This window comes from Cricetulus griseus, chromosome 4 (assembly GCF_003668045.3).
Source record: "Cricetulus griseus strain 17A/GY chromosome 4, alternate assembly CriGri-PICRH-1.0, whole genome shotgun sequence".
NCBI classification, from domain to species: domain Eukaryota; kingdom Metazoa; phylum Chordata; class Mammalia; order Rodentia; family Cricetidae; genus Cricetulus; species Cricetulus griseus.
In genome coordinates this window covers 175,724,620-175,751,686 of record NC_048597.1, presented here as the reverse complement: position 1 = coordinate 175,751,686, position 27,067 = coordinate 175,724,620, and the positions used below count along the sequence as shown (strand labels likewise).

The 27,067-nt window shown below is 44.4% G+C and overlaps 1 protein-coding gene across 5 annotated transcripts; it reads right to left on the bottom strand.

Annotated features, from left to right (window-relative positions):
* On the bottom strand, positions 1-26,930 carry LOC113835540 (snRNA-activating protein complex subunit 5-like). Of its 5 annotated transcripts, XM_027414775.2 has the most exons (7): positions 23,868-24,035; positions 23,120-23,251; positions 19,133-19,405; positions 11,956-12,166; positions 9,567-9,713; positions 915-992; positions 1-183 (listed from the first exon to the last, which is right to left on the bottom strand). In XM_027414775.2, the coding sequence occupies exons 3-7, from the start codon at positions 19,288-19,290 to the stop codon at positions 100-102; spliced, it is 678 nt and encodes a 225-aa protein (XP_027270576.1). In that variant the 5' UTR covers positions 19,291-19,405; positions 23,120-23,251; positions 23,868-24,035; the 3' UTR covers positions 1-99. The 5 variants fall into 5 exon arrangements, with proteins under 5 accessions (XP_027270576.1, XP_035299654.1, XP_027270578.1 ...); XM_035443763.1 differs by lacking the exons at positions 1-183; positions 915-992; positions 9,567-9,713; positions 19,133-19,405; positions 23,868-24,035 and adding exons at positions 24,045-24,134; positions 26,253-26,850 and having other exon boundaries at positions 12,029-12,166; XM_027414777.2 differs by lacking the exons at positions 1-183; positions 915-992; positions 9,567-9,713; positions 11,956-12,166; positions 23,868-24,035 and adding exons at positions 24,045-24,134; positions 26,253-26,846 and having other exon boundaries at positions 19,267-19,405.
* Positions 26,931-27,067: the final 137 nt, after the last annotated feature.

Here is a 27,067-nt window from a genome sequence, read left to right as displayed (position 1 = left end):
CTAAAAAATGTGCCACCACACCCATCTTAGTAAAGGACTTTGATTCCAAAACAAAATATACAAAAAAAGATGTGACAACCTTCAGCTTTTCAATGTAATTCAGAATAAAACATCTGGCAATGCTTTCTCACCTCTGTGCATAATCTTGTGCTTCTCCCGAAGATATGTCAGGCCTTTTATCACCTGGAGGAGAAAGTCAAAAGAAGGGAAACTGAAATGGCACTAGCTTAGAAAACACAATGGCTCTCATTAAACATCACTAACAACAACAAATCTGCTTACCAAACAGCCATGACACATGTTCTATAAAGCATTACTGCAAGTTTAAATTAAGGATGGCCAAATATAAGTAACTTTTCAAAACACCCTATAAGAGATTCTTTTCCAAATTAAGAATTTTCTCAGGGGCTGGAGAGATGGCTCAGAGGTTAAGAGCACTGCCTGCTCTTCCATAGGTCCTGAGTTCAATTCCCTGCAACCGCATGATAGCTCTCAACCATCTGTAATGAGATCTTGCGCCCTCTTCTGGCCTGCAGGCATTCATGCAGACAGAACACTGTATACATAATAGATCTTAAAAAAAATTTTTTTTTCTCAAGTACCTTATCCTGTTTTTCAGACACAGGCTTTAACAAAAGAGTTGGGGCTTGGGGTTTAGCCCACACTTCAATCCTGTATAAAACTGGATGTGTTGGTAAATACCTGACATCCTAGCACTGGGGGAGCAGATAAGGCAGAAGTATCAGAAGTTCAAGGTCATCCTCCACAGAAAAATTTCCAGTGAGAAATATTTTTGAAATAAACTCCCTTCATTGACTTCTCTTCCTCCCTTACCTATTTCCTCTCAATTCATTACTTTTTTTTCTTTTCCCAACTCATTATTTCAGAAGAAAAACTTTTTACTATATACTCACAGCAATGCTAACTTTTCCTAAAATTTGCTCAGGAATTCTTCCAGCTTTCTTCAGAACTTGATCCAAGGACCCACCATCCTTAAGGACAAGAATACAGACCAGTTAGTGATAATGTTTCTACCATATCAACTATCAAACTTCAGAAGAAAGTGACTCTCATATGTAACATGCCTCCTTAACAGATTAGAGATAAGCATCCTTCAGTTTGATCCAGCTATCAAAAAACTGAGGCCGGCTTCAAATTATGATCAAACAAAATCCTCTGAGCTTCTTTAAACAAATGACAGTGGTCATAAAAAAGGTGTGCTTTGCACTGACTGACAGCATGAGATAGTGTCAGCTGTGCAGGCTCTATAGTCAACCTGCCAAAAGTTTAAACACTAACTCTGCCACTTACTATTTACTGGACTCTAAACAGGTTCTGCAACTTGTAAAATGCTGTGAATAATTATAAGGCTACTAGCCGGGTGTTGGTGGCTCACGCCTTTAATCCCAGCACCAGCACTCGGGAGGCAGAGGCAGGCGGATCTCTGTGGGTTTGAGGCCAGCCTGTCTCCAGAGCGAGTGCCAGGATGGGCTCCAAAGCTACACAGGGAAGCCCTGTCTTGGAAAAAAAAAGCTGTCCTTTGTCCTACATATGTGCTGTGGCATACATACATATACACACTAATAAGCTAAAAATTACAAATTTAAATGGGGTTTTCAGAGAGCTGGCTCAGCAGTTCAGAGCACTTGTTCTTGCAGAGGACCCTGGTTCAGCTCTCAGAACCCACATAGCAGTGGGTTACTTCCAGTTCCAAGGGATCCAATGTCCTCTTCTGACCTTCAAGGGCACCAGGAATACATGTGGTGCACACAAGTATATGCAGGCAAGCACTTGTACACATAAAATACAAATAAATAAATGCCCTTCAAGCCAGAAGAGAGCACTGAATCTTGGAAATGGAGTTAGGAATGGCTTAAGCTACCATTTGAGCTCTGGGAGCCAAACCTGGGTTTAGTGTGATGATACATTGTTTATGAAGATTGCCTGAAGTATCAGAATGCAAAGCCAGCCACACTATTTAGCCACAGAGATGAGCAGTGGTGGCACACACATTTAATCCCAGGACTCAGAAGACAGGCAGATGGATCCACTGAGTTACACGAAATTGATCCAGTCCTAAAGAGAAACAGCTCACACAAAGATGATCTCAGCACTTGGGATCACACGCCTTTAATCCCAGGATTTGAGAGGTATAAAAGGAAGAAGTAAAGTCAGTCTTAGAGATTTATTCTCTAGCCACACTAAGGACAGGACAGTCCTTTCAGCCTGAGGCAGAAGTAAGAGCTAGTGACCGGCTGCTTTGCTTTTCTGATCTTCAGCTTGAGCCCCAATACCTGTCTCTGGATTTTTATTATTTGTGTTATAGTTTAGAGCACTTAAAAGAACAGCAAGGGCCCTAAATGTCTGAGCCCTATCTCCAGCTGCCAGTGTTAGTAGCTTTAGCACTATCATTTCAGTTCACTGACATCTGGTATTCTAACAAACCACTCAACAAAAACGAAAAGAAAAATGTCACAGGAGGCAATCATTCATTCTATAAATCCTACAAAGGATCATGGACTATGTGGTACATATAAATGTATAGAGATATAAAAAGAGCTAGCTCCTATCCTCAAAATTTTTAATTAATAAAACCAGAACTGTTTAAGTCAAATGCTATAGACACACTGAAGAAAGGAGAAGCAATTCTGTCTCAATGCAGAAGACAATGTTATCACTGAAGTCATACTCAGGAGTCAGGTTTTTCTACCAAGCAAAGGAAAGAAATGAACAGGATATTTCAGCAAGATTGAAAGCCAAAGCCAGGCGGTGGTGGTGTACAACTTTAATCCCAGCACTTGGGAGGTAGAGGCAGGCCTGGTCTACAGAGCTCTCAAACTCTCTGTGAGTTTGAGGCCAGCCTGGTCTACAGAGCTAGTTCCAGGACAGTCTCCAAAGCTACAGAGAAACCCTGACTCGAGAAAAAAAAAACAAACAAAACAAACAACAAAACAAAAAGATGCTGTATAGTTCATTTCATTTTGAGTCCATGAGTCAAGGCGGCACCTGGAAAACTTCTCAGTAAGAGTGTTCGCTATTCAAGCATGAAGGCCTGAGTTCAAATCCTCAGCATGCTTATAAAAAGCCAGGCATGGCCATGTTCACCTGTATTCCTCCTGGAATGCTTGGAAAGGATGTAGTTTACAACCTGGCGATCCTTTTCTATCTGTAGAGCCAGGCCTTACCTGTATCCTCCAGAATTTATGTTTTGTTTATCCAGACCCTCTCCCGGTAAGCATTAAGCATTGCTTCTAAATCCATTAAACCCTTCCTTATGAGAGTTGTCACCTGTACTTTACAACAACCTAAGTGACTTCTATATTATCTTAAGGCCTGTCTCAAAAAACAAAAACAAAGATGATGACATGTTTCTTACTCCATTTAGGCAAGGAATGGCACTACTTTCAAATGACCCTAACCACAGCATAGGATACAGGGCAACCTAGCTAACTTAATACATATGATCTTCCCAAGGGGTTGGTAAGGAAAGTATTTTATTTCACCTTGGGTTCATAAGAGATGCAAGGCTGATCAGAGTAGATTAGAAATGGCCAGCTGTTGAGCCAGGCAGTGGTGATACACACCTTTAATCCCAGCAGCTGGGAGGCAGAGGCAGGAGGATCTCTGTGAATTTGAGGGCAACCTGGTCTACATGGGTAGTTCCAGGACAGCTAGAGCTATTACAAAGAAACCCTGTCTCTGAAAAGAGGAAAGAAAAGGAAGGGAGGGAGGGAGGCAGGGAAGGAGGGAGAGGGGGAGGGCCAGCTGTGGCCAAGTTCCCATCTAGAAAACCAACACTTGATGTAGGCAGAAGTTAAGGAATTTGCTCCTGGTGTTTTAAGATGAGAACATCAGGAGGCAGGGGGGAGTGAGGAAGGAGGAAGGGAGGGAGAGACAGACAGATAAAGACAGACAGACAGACAGACAGACAGACAGACACAGACAGACAGACACACACACACAACACACACACACACACACACACACACACACACACACACACACACACACACACACACACACACACACGAAAAAAACTACTAAAAAGAAGTAACATTGGGTCCTCCCTTTTATCCTCCAGAGTGACAAGCAGTGCTAGAGAGAGAACAATGGGCTCAAACTAATCAGGATTACCCAGCCTCCTGCAACCAACCCTGCAGCACTCTAGTTCTGCTTCACTGTTGCCAAGAACTTGTGATCACTGACTACCACTGCTGACATGGTGCTTATTTTTAGAAGCCAATTATTAACTAAGTCAATGGTACTTTTGTGATGGCTTTCTACAGAGAGACAAATGCTTTATGAAAATAATAGCTTAAAAGCTTTTACTGCCTCAAAACCATCAATTCGAACTCCCTGCTCCCTGGTTGCTCAGCTACCAACTGAGCAGAAATCCTCCTCACTGCAGACAAGAGCAGTCTGTTCTGTCTGGTAAGGGAGCATCCTATCCCCTTGGTTCTCAAAATTCAGACTTATTTCTAAGGAAGGTGAGTCCCTGGCTGAATGCTTCAGAAAATGGATAGTGCATGCAGATGACACAAACTGACTTTAAAATGCATCTCAAAAAGCATTTTAGCAAAGAATAGATGGACAATGGTTGGTAAAGCCAATATGTGGCAAAATGCTAGCAGCAGAATTGAGGTGGTCATTACTATAAAGTCCTTCAGCTTTCTCTATGCTTGGAAATTGTCTTAATCACTGTTGGAAATACATGTTAATGATATAGACCGCTAAACAGACTGTGAAAGCGGAGACCAAAAGCCTTTATAAGTTGAGATGTGTCCACAGAGCAGAGTTCTTCATATGATCCAAGTGGCAGCAAGAATCCAGTTTTTGCTGTAAGGGGCTGTGATGAAGTCAGAGACCAAGGAAGGATGACGAGAGTTCAGGTTGCATGGACTTCCAGAAACAGCTGCTTGTTACAGAGTCCTGTCTAGATCCTTGGGCTGTTCTGAATTTTCCCCTAGTAAAAACACTGTTCTAGAAGTACAGCACAGTGGTACAGCCCTTACCCCTGCATGGACCAAGCACTGAATTCTATCAACAGCACCACAAGGAGAAAGAAAATGACAAAACGAAATGAAAGAAAGAAAATGTACTGTTCTTCCTTACAATGACTGAAGGCCTTGTTGCTGCTTCCAAGGCTCTCTCCCTCCAAGCCCCAGTCCTAACCATGGCCCTTTAGATCATTATCAATGTTTGAGGCTTAACCTTAGCCCCAGAAGCAAGCAAGTCCCTGGAGAGGAGCTCATCCAACAATTTCCCTGCTGAGAAGCAGAATCCCGCAAATATAGCACTTGTGCAGAGAGGACAGTATGAAACCAAAGGAAGCAGACCTGCTTGGCTCTGGCACTCATCTTTGTGATTTACATAATGTGAAAAGGATTTGGTAAGTGACAAACGAGTTGAAAGCTAGTTGCTATTATAACTGGTCATACCACTACCCACCTTCCATTTCTTTAGCTAGACCTAAGCAGACAAAAGGCTACTCTGGCCCTTCCTGTTTCTGGCTTATCAGTACCACTGCCCAACTTCTCTTCTTCCCTTTCTAGTTGTTAAGACATCTTAGGCCATTTAGACATCTATCTGCACCAAAACTCTTTTTGGGTTAGAACCAAAAAAAGACCAACAACACAAGAGTATAAGAAATCCAAGCCAGGAGGCTGGAGAGATGGCTCAGCGGCTAAGAGCACTGACTGCTCTTCCAGAGATCCTGAGTTCAATTCCCAGCAACCACATGGTGGCTCACAAACATCCGTTATGAGATTTGGTGCCTCTTCTGGTGTGCAGATATACATGGAAGCAGAATGTTATATACATAATAAATAAACAAACAAATAAATGAATAAATCTTAAAAAAAATCCAAGCCAGGCGGTAGTGGCACATGCCTTTCATCCCAGCACTCCGGAGGCAGAGGCAGGCAGATCTCTCTGTGAGTTCGAGACCAGCCTGGTCTACAAGAGCTAGTTTCAGGACAGCCTCCAAAGCCACAGAGAAACCCTGTCTCAAAAAAGAAAAAAGAAAAACAAACAAGAAATCCAAAAGCATCAGGCACAGTGGCACAAAGCTGTCATCCCAGTAAGAAAGATACAGAGGCAGGAGGAACACTGCAAATTCAAAGCCAGCTTGATCCACAAAGTACCCAGGGTTACATGAAAGATCCCTCTTTAAAAAAAAAAAAAAAAAAAAAAAAAAAGGGCCAGAGAGATGGCTCAGCTGTTAAGAGCACTGAATCTTCTTCCTAGGGGATCCAGGTTCAGTTCCCGGCACCCACATGGCAGCTTTAAAAAAAAAAAAGGGAAGGAGAAAGAAAAGTAGTAGTAATAGTTCTGCCAGGCTTGGTTGGTTATGCAGCCTTTAATCCCAGAAATCAGAAGGCAGAGGCAGGTAGATCTCTGAATTCAAGGCCAGTTTACCTAACTTCCAAGCCAGTAAGGGCTGTGTAATGAGACCCTGTCTGAAAAATCCTTGGCAGCCAAGACCTAAGTGGGAATCCACACCCCAGGCCAGGAGCTACAGCCAACCCAGAAGAGTTCCCATGCTTCCCACAGACATTGCTGTACACTAGTTGAAGTAATAATAATTAGACACACAGAAGTCAGTTCCAGGATCCAAGTTCCATACGGCAACCACAAATGTTGGCAGATGCCTACAACAGTATATGTGGCCCTTCTTGATCATAAAAATAAAAAGATATTCAAAACAACAGTGTGTGTGTGTGTGTGTGTGTGTGTGTGTGTGTGTGTGTGTCTGTGTCTGTGTGTGTGTGTGTCTGTGTCTGTGTGTCTGTGTCTGTGTGTCTGTGTGTCTCTGTGTATGTGTGTGTTAGTGTGGAGGTGACCATCAACAAAAAGTCTTCAGGTGGAGGAGTTGGAGGTATGCAGACCAGACACCATTCTGAAAGTCAGGCTAGGTCTAAAGCTCAGAAAGGAAATGGAAATGGGAGCCAACAGTCACTGTGCCAGGTTGAAAGCACAAAACCATCAAGTTTGTAGACTCCCTTGTCTCTAAACTGCCAGCCCCATGGGAATAAAACAGGAGCTATCACTTGCAAAATGCATCGGAGGGCATACTGACAGACTGACATCTGTCATTCTAACCTGCACAACAAAACAGAATCATGGCCACTTTACAAATGAGGAAACAGCATCATAGAGATCAGGGAGTCTACTCAAGGTCACAAAGAAATGGCATGCTGGCTAGTTTTATGTCAGGTTGACCTAAGTTAGAGTCATTTTAGAGGAGGGAACTTTAGCCTGGCGTTGGTGGTGCACGCCTTTGATCCCAGCACTCGGGAGGCAGAGGCAGGAGATCTCTGTGAGTTTCAGACCAGCCTGGTCTACAAGAGCTAGTTCCAGGACAGCCTCCAAAGCCATAGAGAAGCCCTGCCTCGAACACTCCCTCCCCCCACTTACAAAAACAGAAGAAGGAACCTTAACTGGGAAAATATCTCCAGATTGGCCTATAGGCAAACCTGTGGAACATTTTCTTTTCTCCCCCCACCCCACCAGTCTGTTTCTTTCTAATAAATTGACAATTAGATTTCCAAATTTCTGAAATAGCCAACAGAGCTCCACCAAACTGCTGGCCTTGATTCAGGGCCTTGGTACATTTTCTTGAATGATGATTGACATGGCAGGGCCATGGTGGGCTTATGGTGGGCAGAGCCACCTCTAGACAAGCGGTGCAAGGTGCAGTAAGAAGGCAGACTGAAGCTAAAAAAGCCATTAGGGACAAGCCAGTAAACAGTACCCATCCACTGCCTCTGTGTCAGTCCCTACCCTGACTTCTCTCAATAATGGAGTATGACCTGGGAGTGAAACTTGAAATAAACTCTCTTCACCCCAAGTTGCTTTCGGTCATGGTGTTCTACCACAGCAGCAAAGGCCTAACTAAGAAAACAATTATAAGTAAACAGACTTACTGAGTATCTGCTCTGTACCAGGGTGTCAAGAATATTCTGAACATTCAAGACAGTAGCAGGGCTTGGGATATAGCTCACACAGGACAGGATGACGTGACATGCACAACATGGTGGCAAACATGACAATATCATTTATATTTATGTAAGGAAAAAAAGATAGAATAAACAACTGATTTCCAAAGTCCCCATGCCATTCCATCACCTAAAAGCCAACTATCCTAGGCTTAAAGGATAGAAAAGGCCCCAGTCCCTTCATCTCTATCCAGTGGAGTCAACCAATACATGTGGGGGGGAGGGTGTTTGAGTAGGATTTACTGACTGCATGGCCTAAATACAAAGTAAGAGATAAAAAGATAAGTTTTTTTTGTGCTTTAGTTTCCTCGGTAAGAGAGATCAAAATCTGGCTGTGGAAATAGTGAGATGGCTCAGTGGGTAAAGGTGCTTGCTCAAAACGTTAGAACCTGAGTTTGATTCCGAGGAACACATGGTGAAAGGAAAAAAAACAACTCCCACAGTTATCCTCCATTTACATGCTGTGGTACTTGCACACACACATACTCAGTAAATGTAATGTGTCTTTTTTAAAGTAATCATGAGAATGCAATAAAATACTGATTTGCTTAGGATGCCACTTGATATATGCCCAATAAGCATAAACATTTTTATGTTGTTGTTATCATCATCATCACTGGGAAGAAAAGAAAGAGCCTTCAGATTAGTTCCCACACATGTAATTGCCCATAAACACCCTCTGACTTGACCGTGCCTTTCACTAATGTTCTGGGGAGATTATTACTCTCTTCACCCAAAGAAACCCCTTAGGCTGTCCTTAAAGTCTATTATAAACCTTCTGAAGGAAGAGACTTCATAACCTTGTATGGTAATATATTGCTTATGGCTTATGATCTAATAAAGCCACGAAAATCACAATGCAACGCTAGCCACACTAGTCAGACATAGAGGATGAGCAGGGGTGGCACACATTTAATTCCAGGACTCAGGAGACAGAGGCAAATGGATCTCTGTGAGTTTAAGGCCACCCAGGGCTACAGGAGAGAGAATCAGTCTAAACGACAAACAGAGCTCACGCCTTTAATCCCAGAACTAGAGAGGTATATAAGATAGGAGCAGGGTCTCAGGCAATGTCTCCAGGCACGCTGAGGACAAGATTCCCCTTCTAGCCTTGGTAGAGATAGGAGCTCTCTCGTGGCTTGGCTGCTTTGCTTCTTCAGCTTGAACCCCAATATCTGTCTCTGAGTTTTTATTATTCCTGCTACAACCCTGCCTTCATCTTCATTACCCCAGAACTTTGTAAATAGCACACAGCACTGTACACATAGTAGACTTAAACTGTATAAACCAGACTTAGACCACATCAAAATTTTATGGTCATCAAAATAGGAGAAAACTAGGGAATATTCTCTAGAAAAGCCCACCAGGAATTCCTGGCATCTAGCACCTCTCTTTGAAAAGAAGAGGGGACTTAAGAAAACAGTGCTGTCATCCTGTGACTATACCAGATTCCACAGTCAGGACCCCAAGTCTTCCAGGCTGCCGGGTAGTCACCATCCAGACCAACAATGAGGCCAGAGCCAGCCTGTTCCCAGGCCACTGCCACTAGGCAAACAGATGCAGGCATACCATGTGTTCCATGCAGATGCTGATCTTGCCGTCACTGTAGAAAGCCCCATAGAAGCCCACGATGTCCGGGGAGTTGCACTCATGCAGCCCCTGCAGCTCCCGGATGATCTGGTTCCGGATTGCGGGTTTGATCTCCAGATGAATTAGCTGGGGAAGAGAAGTGAGGGGAAAGCGTTTAGGAAGGGGGGTAAAGCAGAAAGCCCTTCTTCAGTGATTTAAGTTCCTAAAGGTAAGAATAGAAACAGCTTTTTGGTTTTATTTTTAAGGTACTGATGACCAAACAGAGCCTTGCACATGCTATGCAAGTACTCTACTGCTAAGCTATATTCCTGCTCTCTACGTACTTTATTATTTTGAGAAAGGATTTCACTATATTGCCCAGATTGGCCTTAAAATCACTCTGTAGCTGAGGTAGAGAATTCACAATCTTCCTACCTCAGTCTCTCAAACACCCATTGTAGGCATGAACCACTATACACTTGAAAAAATAAGCAATTTTTAAAATTGTTATTAATTTATCTTTGTGTGTTTGCATGCACGCAAAATGTATGTGTATGTGTGTACAAGCACATTTTTGAATATAGGCACCCTCATGCAATGGTGAACATGTGGAGGTCAGAAGACAACCCCAGGTGTCTATCCTCACCTACCCATTTGAGACAGCTTCTTCGTTTTGTTTTTATATTTATGTGTATATATGTATGCCTGAGTGTATGCATGTATACCATGTGTGTGCAGGATCCCTTGAAACTGGAGTTACAGATTGTTTTAAGTAGCCATGTAGGTGCTGAAACCAAACCCAGGTCCTCTGCAAGAGCAGTAACTGCTTTTAACCCCTGAACCACCTCTGCAGCCCCTGTCCTCTGTTTCTGTGCTGCACATGCAAAGCTAGTTGGGCCACAAGTTCCTATCCCATCATGGGAACACTGAGATCACAGAAACTCATACTACAAACTGAGCTGTTACGTAGGGTCTGGTGATTTGAACTTGAGGACTCACACTTCCATAGTAGGCACTTTTACCTACTTACTAAGTCATCTTCCCAGCCCCAAACAGGTCATTTTAAAAACCAAGTTCCTATTAATTCAGGGTTGAAAATCAATGCACAGGCAGGTGTTAGCATCAGAGTTGTAACGAGGAATCAGCTACAATTTCAGTCTTGGCTCCAAAAATGGTGATCAGAGAAAACACCCATCTTAAGAACAAAGCTATGCCAGGTGGTGGTGGCCCACGCCTTTAATCTCAGCACTTGAGAGGCAGAGTCAGGAGGATCTCTGTGAGTTCAAGACCAGCCTGGTCTCCAGAGCTAGTTCCAGGACAGCCTCCAAAGCGACAGAGAAACCATGTGGGTGGGGAGGGGGGCGCTACATGGAAGGCTTACTCCAAAATTACCTGAGGAACTAAGAGACAGGAAAATGTGGCCTTCAGGACATGGTTCATAGTTGGGCTGTGGTATACAAAGGCATGTGGAACTGTGGTAGGATAGCCTTAGTCACCCAAAAGACTACTTGACTTGAAGAACCTGATAGGATTGATTTAGCCAAAACCTCAGCTGCTCCCTAATGTGTTTCAGCGCTGTCCCTTGTCCCAACCAGGAGACAAGTGACAGACACATTTAATGTTTTTTAATAAGGTCAAGGCATAGACAATAAGTATGACATGACAATTGATGAGCTCAAACAGTTGACAGGAGGTAATCAAAAGGTGGGTCCCAAAAATGGGTACTGTTGGAAAAGCCAGAAGGAATAGTACAATACAAACACAGGGATGTCGGGCATTGGTGGCAAATGCCTTTAATCCCAGCACTCGGGAGGCAGAGGCAGAGGCAGGTGGATCTCTGTGAGTTCGAGACCAGCCTGGTCTACAATAGCTAGTTCCAGGACAGTCTCCAAAGCCACAGAGAAACCCTGTCTCGAAAAACCAAAAAAGAACAAACACAGGGAGAAGCATGAACATGGTGATCTAAAAACCATACAAGAACATAGCCCTTTTACACAGGGCAACTATGTTTCCAAGAGACAACCAATGGTAGACAGGAGAGGGATTCGGCTCAAGACTGAAGCCATGGAACTCAGCTTTGGCCTAAGCATCAATCACAAGGGCTGGGTGTAAAAAAGCAGCCCCTTGGGCTGGGTGTAAAAAAGCAGCTCGTTTTGCACTTGACAAATGTATCAGGTGTCCTTCCCATAGCACACAGGAAGTGAAAGAAGAATCAATCAGTTATTCTCCAGTCTAGGGATGGTGACTATCACACTAACAGACCTTAGTATTTCCCACAGATAAGTCCAAAATCAAACTGAACCAAAAAAGTACTAAAACCCTCTTCCTTCCACCCATTCACAGACTCCCAGTCAATAATCCAATTAGCTGTTTATCTGCACAAACTTACTTTCCTGGCCATAACTAGGCCAGACGGCTTATGGGAGACCTTGAGTACCACTCCACCATTGCCGGCCCCCAGCTCACTAATCTTCTCAAAGTCATCATCCTTCAGTTCTCCCACCTTCTGCTTCTGGGTCAGAAAGGCCTCAAGGCGCTTCTGCTGCTGCTCATCAAGCTCCAGCTCCTCCAGCTTCTTTTGCAAGGCTTCCAGGTTGGTCCTGCCCAAAGGAGTACCGAGGTCAGCACAGACCAGCAGAACAGAGAGACACTCTGCCCTGCATTCCTCCACCTTACGGGCCAAGCCCACAGGGACAGCAAGGAAGGCATTAATGGGGAGGTTCTACTCACCAGGGCTCTGTCCCATTTCAACCTGCTTTACTTCTTACGAGTGGATCTTCCTCATTTAAGAAATGAGGCCCTGGATTTCTCAATATGATAAAGGCCTACAGGAGGAACCAGGGAATCTACTAAAAGTGAGAATGACCCACCTAAACTGCTTTAAAATACCAGTTTAGAAAGTCTCACTAAAGCTCTTGATTGTAGCAAAGAAGCAACATTGCCATTTGGTTAAGTTCCTTATTTTTCAAGGTCACGGTGGGTTAAGTCATACCAGTGGCCTGACTTACTCTTAGGGAACTTGCAGAGATAAATGTTTACCTCAAAACTGACCCAGACTTAGTAGGTGAGAGGGTAGTCACAGGGTACCTTCAATCTCCTCATGCTCTATCCAAGATTTATTTGTTCACAGCATCTTTCATTTCCTGTTTCATGATTTAATTGTCAAATATCATGTTTATCTGTGGCTTGTCTTCTTATGCTAGAATATATCCTTGGGAAGGATTGGTAACTGTGCTGGATTTTGTTGTTGTTATTGTTCTTTAAACATCATCAATCAGAGCAATTAGTATCAGTACTAGATCCACATCACATACTATTAACATAAATAAATAAATAGCCTCACTGGTGACTGAAGAGATAGCTCCACAGTTAAGAGTACTTGCTCCTCTTCTAGAAGATAGGATTCAGTTCCCAGCACTCATGTCAGGCTACTTAGAACCACCTGTAACTCCAGCTCCAAAGGATCCAATCTATACTCATGTACACATACCCGAACACAGATACGCAGAAATACACATAGTTTTGAAAAGCATCACTAGAGCCTTTAATCCTAGCACTTAGCAGGCAGAGGCAGTCAGATCTCTTTGAGTTGGAGGTCAGCTTGATCTACAGATCTAGTTCCAGGACAGTTAGCTCTACACAGAGACACACTGTCTCAAAACAAAACAACAACAACGAAATACACCCAGAAATTTTACTTTTACATGGTACACATGTCTACATCTCTTGACTCATTCGTCGTGTATGTTCCTATGAGTACAGTTATACACAGAGTACAGGACACCTGTGGAAGTGTTGGTCCTCACACGCTACCTTGTTTAATGCAGGGTCTCTTGTTCTGTGTACGACAGGCTAGGTGGCCCACAAGCTCCAGAGATTCTCCTGCTTCCACTTCCCATCTCACTGCAGAAGCACTGAGATCACAGACATGTACTAAATAATCCAGCTTTATGTAGGTTCTGGGGGTTCAGTCTTTGAGCTTATGTGGTAAATATTGTTCCCCACTGAGCCATCTACTCTGCCCCTCACTTATCCTTTAAAGCAAGGTAAACCCCTCTGAGTAAGGATGTGAAACAGAGTATGAAATACCCCTATGATTTCCAAGTCCTGATTTTGTGGAAGTGAAAATGTAGACATATGAAGAACAAGTCCAGTCTACAATTTCAGGCTTTCTCATTCCCCCAGTCTTACTGCTCATCTAATATGACAGCAATTCGGCCTTACTGAGTATTTTATCAGCTTTTCCCTGGTCTTTAAAGAAAGACAAACAGAAAAGCACTTTGTTTGCAGCTGCATTTTATCAGTCCATCTGATGTAAACACCTAAGCTACCACGACACCAACTGTACAAATGGGCTTGGGAACCAGCTATCTTGCAGAAATCAAGTGGGCATGGCAGGAAGCAGTTACTAGCCCAGAAGGTGGTGTGCCATGGACATCACAGTGTGTATATACATATATATTGTATACAGTATTCTGTCTGCATGTATCCCTGCAGGCCAGAAGAGGGCACCAGATCTCATTACAGATGGTTGTGAGCCATCATGTGGTTGCTAGGAATTGAACTCAAGAACTCTGGAAAGGCAGCCAGTGCTCTAAACCTCTAAGCTACCTCTCCAGCTTCCCCCACCCCCATTTTTTTTAAAGATTTATTTATTTATTACTATGTATACAATGTTCTGAGCCGGGCGTTGGTGGCACACGCCTTTAATCCTAGCGCTCGGGAGGCAGAGGCAGGCGGAGCTCTGTGAGTTTGAGACCAGCCTGGTCTACAAGAGCTAGTTCCAGCACAGCCTCCAAAGCCACAGAGAAACCTTGTCTTAAAAAAAAACAAAAACAAAAACAAAAAAAACAGTGTTCTGCCTGTATATATACCTACATGTCAGAAGAGGGCACCAGATCTCATTAAAATTGGTTGTGAGCACTGATGTGGTTGCTGGGAGCTGAACTCAAGACCTCTGGAAGAGCTGTCAGTAGTCTTTACCTCTGAGCCCAACACAGTGTTTCTGACAGAGCACTAAAGAATGTTCAGTGAAGCTTCTTGGTTAATCTTGTGAGTTGGTAAAGAGATCATCCACTGTGTTTCATCTGATTTCATTCCCCAGTCTAAACAGATGACACACATGACAATTCAGGATTTTTACACATCAGAATGCTGTTTTCCCCCCAGGTATGCCAGTCAAGGTAGAAACACAATCCTCCACTCTTCCTTCACACCCTCTACAGAGACCAAGAAGACAGGGAGACAAGAGACTTCATGGTTCAAGCCTATAGGCTGATTCAACATATACTTGGGGCAGGAGAAGCCACAAGATGACATCACTGGCTCTCCTCACAGAGTAACTCTGGGGATAGGATGATGCCATGGTCTAAACTGTGTACACCCTCCCATATTTACTCATGGATGTGTATGGAACAGGCTGTTCAAAAGGTAATTAAGACTAAAAGAAGGGATAAGGGTAGAATACTAGTCAGATAGGCTCAGTGGCCTCCTAAGAAGAGGAAGATAAGCCCTCTTGCGCAGTACACACAGTGAAAGGCCACACAAGCACACAAAGAAAAGGCTGTCATCAAACCAGGAAGATGACCTTCCCTAGAACCCTACTGATCTTAGACATCCACCTCAACAAGTATGATAAAATAAATATCCACTGAAGCCACCCAACAACAGCCTTTTGTTAAGGTGGGTGAGGAGCCTGAAGCACCTGGCCACCATTCTCATCTTGCTACTATATTTAGTTAAGTTTCACAGTGCCCTAGTCCCTCGGTTGTGAAACTGAGAGCACATGTTAGAAGTTAGGGGTGCACACACTCTTTGGTTCCCCTCTCAATTCACCCCACTGAGGGCCCACTGGTGGCCTCATTTAGAAACATGTATCAAATACAGACAGACACCTTCCTCCAAACTTAGGTGACATTACAGCTGCCTAGAATGCTCATGGGGTGGGGTGGGGGGAGGCACACATATAGAATGCAGAATCCAAAAACTGTTGTCAAAAATAAATAGGCTAGCCTAGAGGAATGTGGCTGAAAGAAAACACACTCTTCCTAGCACTGTACTATGTGCTTACACCTATGAAATCATTTGCCAACAACCCTACCACTAGAACAGAGGAGCAAACTCAAGAACAGGCAGGTGGAGTAAATATATGGACCAAGGCCACACAGCTGTACGTGAGCAGCACAGTCAGGACTCAAACCAGGAAGAGAGAATTGACCTTAGCATGAAACCTACTGCACAAGTTCCATACTTCAAAGGAGGCAACTTCCATCCCAGGCCTCAATGGCATCTGAGGACAGCACCCACACAAGACCCTTTGTCTCAGATACAAGTGCATCCTCCTGCACAGCAACCTGCTAAGGCCCCACAGGAGCAAAACAACTCTCCTCTGAACTAGTGCATGCCAGTAGAAAGGCATGCTGACTCATCACTTGCCTAGCTCTGCAGAAACAAACTACAGTAACTATTTGTGATGGCAGATACCTATAATCTTAGCACTCAGGAGACAGATGCAGAAGGATTGCCAGTCTCAGGCTAGCCTGGGCTACACAGTGACACTCTGTCAAAAATCCAAGAAGAGGACCTAAGAGATGGCTCAGCACTTGGCACGAAAGCCTGGTAACCTAAGTTCTATTCCCAGAACAGATTTAAAGGGAGAAGAGATTGGAGAAGATAACAGGGTGGTACAAGTTAAGTTAGCACCTTCTGGGAGAAACCAGGTCTTTGGGTTCCTCCCTTCCTTACCTCCATACTGGCTTTAAACCCTCCCTTATCAGCTAAGGAACTTTCCAAAGTCCTAGTCCCACTAGACCCTAGGACTGCCTGCTATGATGGTCAGGAATGCTGGTTCCCTGGGGGTAGGTGGGTAAATAAGTGTTGTTAAATTAATGCTCCACTAGCATTGATTAACAAACAGTGGATCTCTGGAAAAAACACCTAACCTTGCCTGGTCTCAGATTTCTATGTACTGTAACTGTTTCATGCATACCTTCACCAAGGCTAGCAGCACATTCATGAGAAATCCTGAAATTCGAACCCACTTTTAAATAATGGTAAGACAGTGGATACAAGAGAGTGAAAGCAGGGGAAGCCAAGGCAGCAACAGCAGGATCTGAAATCACTGCCTTCCCTTTCAGAGTTCTTAAAGTCCTTCAGTACTTTTAAGTCTTTCCTGAGAATGAAAGGTAAACCAGTGGATCTGATCCTGGCAGCAACACAGCTCCTACTGCTCAGTGGAAAGAAACCAATCTGAGGCTGTTATGCAGGGTCACATCCTATTACACAGGGAAGTTGGTCCACAAGCCTTGTTTCTCCCTCTCAAGGTAAAATGCTTCAAGCAAAGGAAATGAGAAGAAGTCCTTACTCCTGACCCACATCACAAATCCACAAAGCTCAGATGACAAGAACCTGCTTCCTTTGCAATCATTATTTTTAAATAGTTTAACTGATTTTAAGCAAATAGGACACTGGAGATTTAAAAACAAAACTAGAGCTCCAACAGCCAGTATCCCCCCCACCACCACCACCATACACACACAGCCCACCTTCTCTTCAGGGACCAGCTGTGATCCACTCAAACCCACTCAATTTCAGCAAAAACAACACAGTGAAATGTGAATTCTGCACCCTGGTTGTCTAACAGTAAACACAAGTTCAAGAGATACAAGAAGATTATGGGTTTGAAATGGCAATGCACATAAAAACAAGGGTTGTCACTTGAATTTGGAAACATCGGAGAAGCACAATGAAAGGCTGATCCTCTGGATAAAGAACAGCTCTTCTCTCTATCCCTAACCTGATGAGCATAATTATAATTACACTGCCACACTGGGGTGTTTCATTTGTGGATCAACAGTTTAAATTAAGCTGCAAAGGAGAGACCTTAAAGACCACCAACTGGATTCAATCCTCATTTTACAGAACAGGAAACTGAGGCCCAGAGGGGACAAGGTGGCAGAACTCTTTTCTTCTTTTTAAAGACCCACCCACCAAAGAAAGGGTCTCACTTGTAGCCCTGGCTGTCCTGAAATTCACTATAGACCAGGCTGGCCTCCAATTCAGAGATCTGCCTGCTCCCACCTCCCAAGTGCTGGCATAAAAATCGTGTGCCACTATGCCCAGCTTGTTTTGTTTTGTTTTTTAAGATTTTATTTACTCATTTATTATGTATACAACATTCTGCTTCCATGAATATCTGCACACCAGAAGAGGACACCGGATCTCATAAGGGATGGTTGTGAGCTGGGAATTGAACTCCATGTGGTTGCTGGGAATTGAACTCAGGACCTCTGGAAGAGCAGTCAGTGCTCTTAACCTCTGAACCATCTCTCCAACCCCCCCCAGCTTGTTTTAGGTATTTATTGAGACAGAGTTTCAGGTAGCTCAGGTTAGTTCTGAATTCATTATGTAGCCAAGGCTGGGCTTGAATTCCTGATCTTCCTGCCTACACCTTCCAAGTGCTAGAATTACAGACAAGCATGACATCAAGCACACAACTTTCAAGATCTCATACTTCCCTCTGATAGCTACTGAACTTAGAAGCTGTCCTAAGGACTAAATAGTGTGGGGCTATACATGGTCTAGACTAAAGAACTGGGGTCCTCAAGCTCCAGACACAAACCATAGTTGCATGCCAGCACAACCAGCCTGATGAGGGTAGGTGGCAGGCTCTATCTTTGCCAAGAAACTGCACTAAAGAGAGGGCAGAGGACAACAACCAATCATTGTGCTGGAGGGAAGATAAGAGTCCCCACACAGGGGACATCTCACTAGAGAACCCAGGGAGCTGTCAAATTTCCCCTGGCCTATGATGGTATGAAATGCTATTGCTTCAGGAAACAGGGAGAGAAGAGAAGAGGAGAGAGGAAGAGAGACCCCCCTTCTGCAAACACCATCACTATCTTTAAGATCATGGGCAAGTCACTTTTCTGGTTCTCAGTTTCCACACCCATACAGAAAAGGATATGAAGTGGAAAAAAATCGGGAAAGTATCTGCCTGTCTCTGAGCTCCATGTGTGTCAATATGACAGCAAGCAAAGGATGTGCAGAATAAGGCTGAGGTTCTCAGAGAGGGCAGATCTAAAGCAGCTTCTGGTAAGACTCACAGAACCTGTGTATCCATCGTATCGAGCCCCTTTCTGCCCTGCCCCACCTCTTGTTCTTTTTTCATGCTTGGGGATGCACAGTGCCAGACATCAGTCTCCTCAGTCCTCTTATGAGTTACGGGGTTGGGGCACACAGCTGGGATGCAAGTCAGGGAGGGGCCAGCATCCATAACCTTCCTGAGAACAGGCCTTTTCTATCTCTGCCTGGTTCACCTCACATTTCCTGAGTTACTCTTCATCTAGTTCTTGTGTGATGGCCATGACATAGGAAGGTGATACTTTTTAAGATCCAGACTCCATGACATGTGCAGCCGTGAGTGTAGTGTACATTCCAACAAACTCAGAGAGTTGCTCAGAGAGACAAAGTTGCCCCAGATTATATGTGTGGCAGAGGGTCTCTGGGCTGCAGCTAGCCTACTTGTTGCTAAAGGGACAATGCTATAAGCATCTTCCAAGTGGTACCTAGGCAGTTTTCCCTTGCTTTTCCCTCCTGGTAGTTTTTCCCTGTTTTCTGCACACAGGTTCATGCTTTCATCAAGAGATCTGATGCTGAGGAGGTAGACTTCGCAGGTTGGCTCTGCTCCACCATTGGGCTTAACCAGCCCAGCACACCAACCCATGCCGCTAGCATCTGAGCCTTTGGGAAGCAGCAAAGAGGAAATCCTCTGCCCAGTGGCATGCCATGTTGCTTTCAGGCCTCTCCCATGCTTGTCTCTGTTCAGACGTGCATCTCATCTGTGACAAAGGATGAAGAACACAGCATGTGCCAAACTGTACTTGTGTGTGTCATTTTTAATATCACTGTCTTTATCACTATGGTTACTCCCCTAAGTGATTGGCTTTGTGCTTGGGGCTATATGTATGTTGATCAAAACATATACCAGGCTGAACTATAGTGAAACCCTGGTGACCTGGGTGGTCATTCTTATTGATGTTTGCACTGCTGTTCATGTTCCGTGACTCACTGGCTGGCTGCCTCTATTGTCAGGATTCTCGGACCCTTGGTACTTCACTCTTGCTGGTGACCTCTCAGTCTGAGGAGAGGGAGCCTGGTGAGACCCTTCACAGGCAGTGCATGGGAAGCATGCTTTGCTGCTACTGAAATGAGCATCAGATTGTGTACATCATGTTATTTTTATTTTTTGCTTTTGATATAGAACTCAGCAATTCCCATAAAAAAACAAAACAAAACAAAAAAACAAAAACAATAAAAAAAAAAAAAATCTAACCAGAGCCCATCACTGCCATGATAGCTGGGGCTTCAGTCTGTCTACTGTGGTGATTTTTTAGACTTCTGGTTGTATTTCTATATTTATTTTTAAATATACTATGTGGAGTACTTAGTGTGGTGTGTGTCTCTTAAGTTTGGATTAGTGTTTCTAAATAGGTGGAGTTATTTTTGAATGTCACAAATGGATTATGGCATCAGTATGTGTCAGAGTTCTATCTTTCCTCCAATCCAAGCACCAATGCTATTGTAAACAACATGTATAGTGCCTACAAACTGTATGAAAACCCTTTAACCATTTTAATCCAGATGTTTATCAATCTAATCTCTTATTCTAATAAAAATACTATCGAGTTAAAATAAAAAGGAGAAAAGATATTTCTGCTTTTGTGGCAGGCCTTTCAATTTCTCTAGACTATAGGAAATGAAGTGATTTAGCCATGCACTGGGGTAGGGGAAAGTGAAGACAGGAACACAACTGGAAGGCATAAATACTACATCTGAGGGTTTCTGTTGCTCATATGAACACCCTGACTGAAAGCAACTTGGGGAGGAAGAGGCTTACTTTGGCTTATGGCTTGTAGTCAGTCCATCGTCCAGGGAACTCAGCAAAGGAGCCTGGAGGCAGAAACTGAAGCAGAGGCCATGGAGGAACCCTGCTTACTGGCTTGCCCTTCATGCTTGCCTAGCTTTTCTTAAAGCACCCAGCAACACCAGCGCAGGGGTGACACAGCCCACAGTGAGCTGGGCCCTACCACATCAGTCATCATTCAATAAAATGCATAAGCTTGCCCACAGGCCAATTTGATGGGTGCATTTTCTCAGTTGGGGCTCTCCTCCTTAATGACTCTAGCTTGTTTTGAGTTTACATTCAAACTAGCCAACACACATGGCATGGTAGCATATTCGTCTTTAACTCCAGTACTTGGGGGGCAAAGGCAGATGGCTTGGTATATATAGTGAATTCCAGGATAGCCAGGGCTATGTAGAGAGACCTTGTCTCAGAAAAAGAAAAAAAGAACAACTCCCCATTCCCCCCGACACACACACACACACACACACACACACACACACACACCAGCCCACACACTGCCAGCTCTGTGCAGTGGTGGGCTAATGGGTCAACTTCACTCTTTGGAACAACTATACTCATGCAGAACTGTGACTATACCTTTCCAGGACCTGTGAATAAGTAGTCTCTTTTGGGTGTCATGGGGTTTCTATTGGGATAAAACACCTTGACCAAAAGCAAATTTAGGAGGAAAGGGTTTATTTGGCTTACATATCCTGAATCACAGTCCACTATAAGTAAACCAAGGAAGGTACTTTCAAACTAGGTGGGAACCTGGAAGCTATTTTAGAGGCAGTGAAATAATGCTGCTTACGGGCTTGTTCAGACTTCTTTTTCTGTGTGTGTGTGGAGGGGGTGTCGAGACAGGGTTTTTCTGTGGCTTTGGAGCATGTCCTGGAACTAGCTCTTGTAGACCAGGTTGGTCTCGAACTCAGAGATCCCCCTGCCTCTGCCTCCGGAGTGCTGGGATCAAAGGTGTGCACCACCACCACCCTGGCTTGTTCAGACTTCTTTTTATAGCACTCAGGACCACCAACCCAGAGGCTGGGCCCTCCCACATCAACCACCAAGAAAATACTTTACAGGCTTTTCTAAAGCTCAGTCGTACAGAGGCATTTTCTCAATCAAGGTTTCCTCTTCTCAGATGACTATAACTTGTGTCAAGCTGACAAAAACCTTGCCAGCATAGTGGGGTTGGGCATCTGTCTGAGGAAAATCATAAGCTATGATTTTTGTTCTCCCAGACCATTTCTTATTTTCTGTAGCAGGGCCTGCCTGCAGTTCTGGTAACCATTCTCATAGGAGAGCCTTCATCCAGGTTTAGTCAGTCCGCTGTGCTATACAGGGAAGTGGTTTCCTTTCATTACTTACAGAGTTAACTACACCTTCCAGGGAGAGGTACTCTCAGTGCTGGTTTTGTCATGCCTATGAGGTAGCTGCAAAGTCAGAAAAACAAGATGTGTGACCTCATCCTTTAGAATACTGCTGTGCAACCGTGAGGTAGTTTAAATACCAGCACCCACATTAGAAGCTGGGCATCCCACAAACATTTGCAACTGCAGCTCTGAGGAAATTGAGCTTTGTACCAACATCTACTTACATACATATGTGCGCGCGTGCGCGCACACGCGCGCACACACACACACACACACACACACACACACACATACTCAAAAAGATTTTTTTTTTTTTTTTTTTGGCCATTGAGACAAGGTTCTCTGTGCAACAGCAGGACCAGGCTGACCTGAACTCACAGAGACCCACTTGTCTCTGCCTCCTGAGTGCTGGGATTATATGAGTGCACCACCACTGCATGGCATTTTTCCTTTTTTGAGACAGGTTCTCTTTTATGTAGTCCTGGCTGTCCCAGAACTTGTCATGTAGACCATCACACTGGCCTGACATCCTGCCTCTGCATCCCCCAATCACTTCCCTTACGATTGTCCCTAGTAATGACTAAAACTATTTCAATTTGTATAGTGTTTGCCTTTTTCAGGAAAAAGATGGAATAGAATGACTAGTTTATTTCACTTAGCACAATGCTCTAGAGATTAAGCCATACTAAGACTTTGCATTGTGTTTTGCTTTGGCTATAGTCCTGGCTGGCTTCAGTGGGTGACCGTCATTCTTGCTGGAGAATATCATAGCCTGGGATTACAGGTGTGTATATGTCACAACTTCTTTTTCTCTAAAGATCTTTTAGATAACAGTCTACCTTTTCCCAGTCCTCTGAAGTTGACCTTGAATTGCTTCATATACTTGAGCAGGAAAAAAAAAAAATCTTTGTAGCTTGCTGTATACTAGCACTATTCTAAACCCTGAGTACTGCACCTCCACTCCCACCATCACTATTTTCTTCAGCTATAGTTGCTCAGTGAGCCCGAAGCTCACTGGTTTCAATAGACGGGCTGGCCACACAGCTTCAGGGATCTTTGGTCTCCCTATCCTCAGTGCTGGGGTTACAGGCATGTAACACTGTGCCCAGCTTTTTACACAGGTTTGGGGACTCAAACTCAGGTCTTGATATTTGTATGGTAGACACGTTAAAACAAGTGTATATTCCCATTCACAAGTGTATATACTCTTTCACATAAGCCCCAGGACCCAAGGCAAGTGCTTGAGATTTAAAACTTTAGTTGGTAAAACTAACCCTAGTTCTTGTCTGCCTTTACGAATCAGATTCTTCCTCTTCCTCCTCCTCCTCTTCCTCCATAGGGCTCCTTGTGCTCAGCTTCAGTGTGGTTTGATTGATTGATGCTTCATTGTCTACATGCACTGACATCTGTGTAAAACAAGAACATGCACATGACTAGGAGGGAGCTGAGTCTCAAATCAGAACATTCTTTTTTTCTTCATCAAAACAGCAAATTCCAAGAGCAGTGGTGGTGCACGTCTTTAATCCCAGCATGTGGGAGGCTGAAGCAGGCAGATCTCTGTGAGTTCGAGACCAGCCTGGTATACAAGAGCTAGTTCCAGGACAGCCTCCAAAGCCACAGAGAAAACCCTCTCAAAAACACAAACAAACAAACAAACAAAATCCCCAGCAAATTCTTTAAAATCAAATTTCATTTGTGGGGGCACATGCCTATAACCCCAGATCAGAAGGTGGCCAGCCTGGGTGTATAAGACACTGCTTCAACACAAAACTCACCATGACCTCTCTAGCACAATAATCATTACCAGTTTCTTGGGGTTCACTTGAATGACTGGAAATAAAGGGGCAGTCTGAGTAACTGGGAAGGACGGGCGTAGTGGTGTACAATACAAGAGTAGAGGCTGCTTAAATCTGACAAGTAAAAAAGACAGGCTATTATTGCCTGATAGATTAATGTAGATTAGCTATTTATTGAACTACAATATTGAGGGCCTGGAGATGTATGTAGCTCATGCTTGCTTACCATGTATAAGCTCCCAGGTTCAATCCGCAGATAATTCCCTCATGCCCCAAATATTTGATTGGCATTTTCCAGGGTCCTTCGGACTTGATAATGTGGTATACAGCATTCGCTAACCCATGCAGCAAGGCAACAATGGGACTCCACACTATCTGGAAGCCTGTTGTTAACTAAACTTACATCATATAACTGTTCAGGTGCAGGCTGAGAAGACAGCATCTCAGTCCCTCTTCGAGAACTTATCATTGACTGGAGGGCCAATTCTTCCACCTAGGGAAGAAGAGATGAGGACATTTTACTGAGTAGTCTGCTGGGGTACCAAAGTGAGTGAATTCCACTGGATGCTGTAAAGGTTGGCATCATGAGAGGAAACTGCTTCCAATCCCAGGACTGCTCCAGAAAGGTAGAGGGTGTTTTTTAACCTTTACCTGCTCCCCACCCCACCCCAGACAGGGTATCGCCATCTAGTTCTGGTTGTCCCATAATTCTGCATGTAGGCCAGGCTGGCCTTGAACTCACAGAATCTGCCTGCCTCTGCTTCCTAAGTGCTGGGAGTAAAGGTGTGCACCACTACACTAGGCCTGAAGAGCCACTAGATGGAGTATGTGGCTTTGGCAGGCCTTGCCCTTCTCCCCATTAAAATCATTAGATTACATTCCTGAAGCTAGCCCCCATGGTCCATTCCTTATTTGGCCAATCCCTCCTCCTGAGGCTGACTACTAAGGTCCAGCTATCAAAGGTCCAACAATCAAAATCTCCCCTTGGCTTATCTAATTAACATGCTCAATTAAAATTAAACACCCCATCCTACACGAGGTTTCCTCTTGTACCTTTATAAGCTGCTATTTTCCTATAGGCCATGTCTATCTTGTCTCTATCCAGAGGCAGTCCTTTGTCCTAAGGGACAAATACTTTTGTCCCCTTTCCCTTGTTATTATTCCCTGCCGCCTCTCCCTCTGGGGCAAATGAATCTCCTTTGTGCTGAGAACTTGGTCTTGCAGTGTACTGAGCTAACTTTGAGGTTCCCTACACAGCTTTACCTGCTTTTTTTCACACAGGGTTCCTATGTGTAAACCTGGCTGTCCAGGAACTCACTCTGAAAAGCAGGCTGGCCCTGCATTTAGAGATGAACCTGCCTCTGCTTACCTGTTTGTTTTTTGTTGTTGTTTCTTTTTAAATGAGGGTCTTTCTAAGTGTTTAGCTAAGCTGCAGGCTTCCACACCCCACAACCAAGCAACTCTGTGAGGAAATGCAGGCACACCACTAAAAAGCCAGGTATAGGGGCCAGGGTGATGAATCAGTGGAGTTAAGAGCACTTCCAGAGAGTCTGGGTTCTATTCCCAGCCCAAATATGGTAGCTCACAACCACCTGTAACTCCGGTTCCAGGTAATCCAAGCACCTCCTACTGCCCTCTCCAGACACTAGGCATAAACGTATTGCACAGACATACATGCAATAGATAACAAAATTATATACACCAATAGATATAAAATTTAAACAAGCAAAAGACATAGATAAACAGACAAAAACATAGATAACTATATATAGTCAGGTGTAGCTTGTTGTGCAATTGCATTCCTGTAATCCCAGCACTGGAGGAGGCAAAATGATCGCAAGCTTGAGATCAACCTGGGCTACAGAGAAGGTTCCAGATCAGTCTCAGTCAGTCTCTCCCTCTCCCTTGTCCCTCTCCCTCCCTCCCTCCACCACACCTTCAAAAAAGTCAGGGGTAAGCTGGCTCCACAGACACAGATGGATGTCCTAGGCCTGAGTTTGTCTACACATTAATGAGAAAGTGAAGACAGAAGATCAGAAAATGCAGATGTTTCCTGGAGCATCAGGGTACTTGTGTTTGGGAAATAATCAACACACAATCATTAGGTGCAGTAAGTGTGAGTGCAGTAAGGTGCAGTAAGTCTGTACCACTGTATACAAGTTCAGTTTATAAAGGGTTTCTGTAATCCTCATGTCACTTATATTTAAAGATCTTGCATACGAGTGAGGTGCTGGGATTACCATCGTCATTTCACAGGGGCCAAAAATTATCCCCTGGTCTAGGGAGTGATCAAGGTAAATGTAATTCTGGGTTCCTCCTAGTCAGTATCTGCTCCCGTGTAAGAGCTACTGAAAACTCTACGGAACAAGTTTCTTTCCCAGACCTCATTAGCACCCCAGGAGGATCTAAACACTAAAGTCCTTTCCAGTGTATACAAACACTAGTAACCAGCAGCTCTGGCGGGATCTAGCGAGCCAGAGTTGGGCTTAGGGGGCTGAGCCGCTGAAGACCTAGAGGACTGAGCGGTGGGGAGGAAGCTGCACTGCGCGGAGCTCTACCGCATGCGCCCGGACACCCGCGAGGGGCTGCGGCTGGAGGGCGGGTAGCTCACCTTGAGGCGGTTCAGTTGGTCGTGGAGGGCCGCCTTTAGACGCAGCAGGGTCTCCTCCTCCTTGCGAAGCTCCTGTAGCCGGCTTAACATCCTTTCAGCTCGTTAGGCCGCTGTCTTTTGCCGGGCGCCGGGTGATGACGTCACTACCGACTCTCGGAAGCAGGCATTGATCGCCAGACTATCCTCTTCAATCCACTTAGTATGGGTTTAGTGTCCACCGGGAGTCTGAAACAGGATAGTGGAAAACCAAGGAACTTGGAGGCTTAATTCTGTTGCTGGTTCCAGAAAATGAAACTGAGTAAACTCGTTTCATAGGCCTCAGGAAGTCAGTTACGACCGTAGCCCTTTTTAGAGGGGGTTTCCGAGACAGGCTTTCTCTGTGTACCTTTGCAGACTAGGTTGGCCTCCAGATCAGCCTGCTGCTGCCTCGGGAGTGCTGGGATGAAAAGGCATCCACTATCACCGCCAACCGCTGTCGAATGTACCAAATGGCTTTACAAAAGCTGGAGACAGCCAGGCGTTGGTGGTGCACGCCTTTAATCCCAGCACTCGTCAGAGGCAGGCGAATCTGAGTTCGAGGCCAGCCTAGAACGAGTTCCAGAACAGAGAAACCCTGTCTTGAAAACAACCAAAACAAAAAAACCCGAAAGATGGAGACATTTGCAGGCATAAACCAACTTCTAAGTTCAAACCCTTAAGGTCCCATTTTGCAGGGCATGAAAAAGCCTATGTTACAATCAAGACCTATTTTTCCTCTATTTTATTTCTTACATTCCAATCCCAGTTCACCCTCCCATACTGTGCACGGAGAGGGG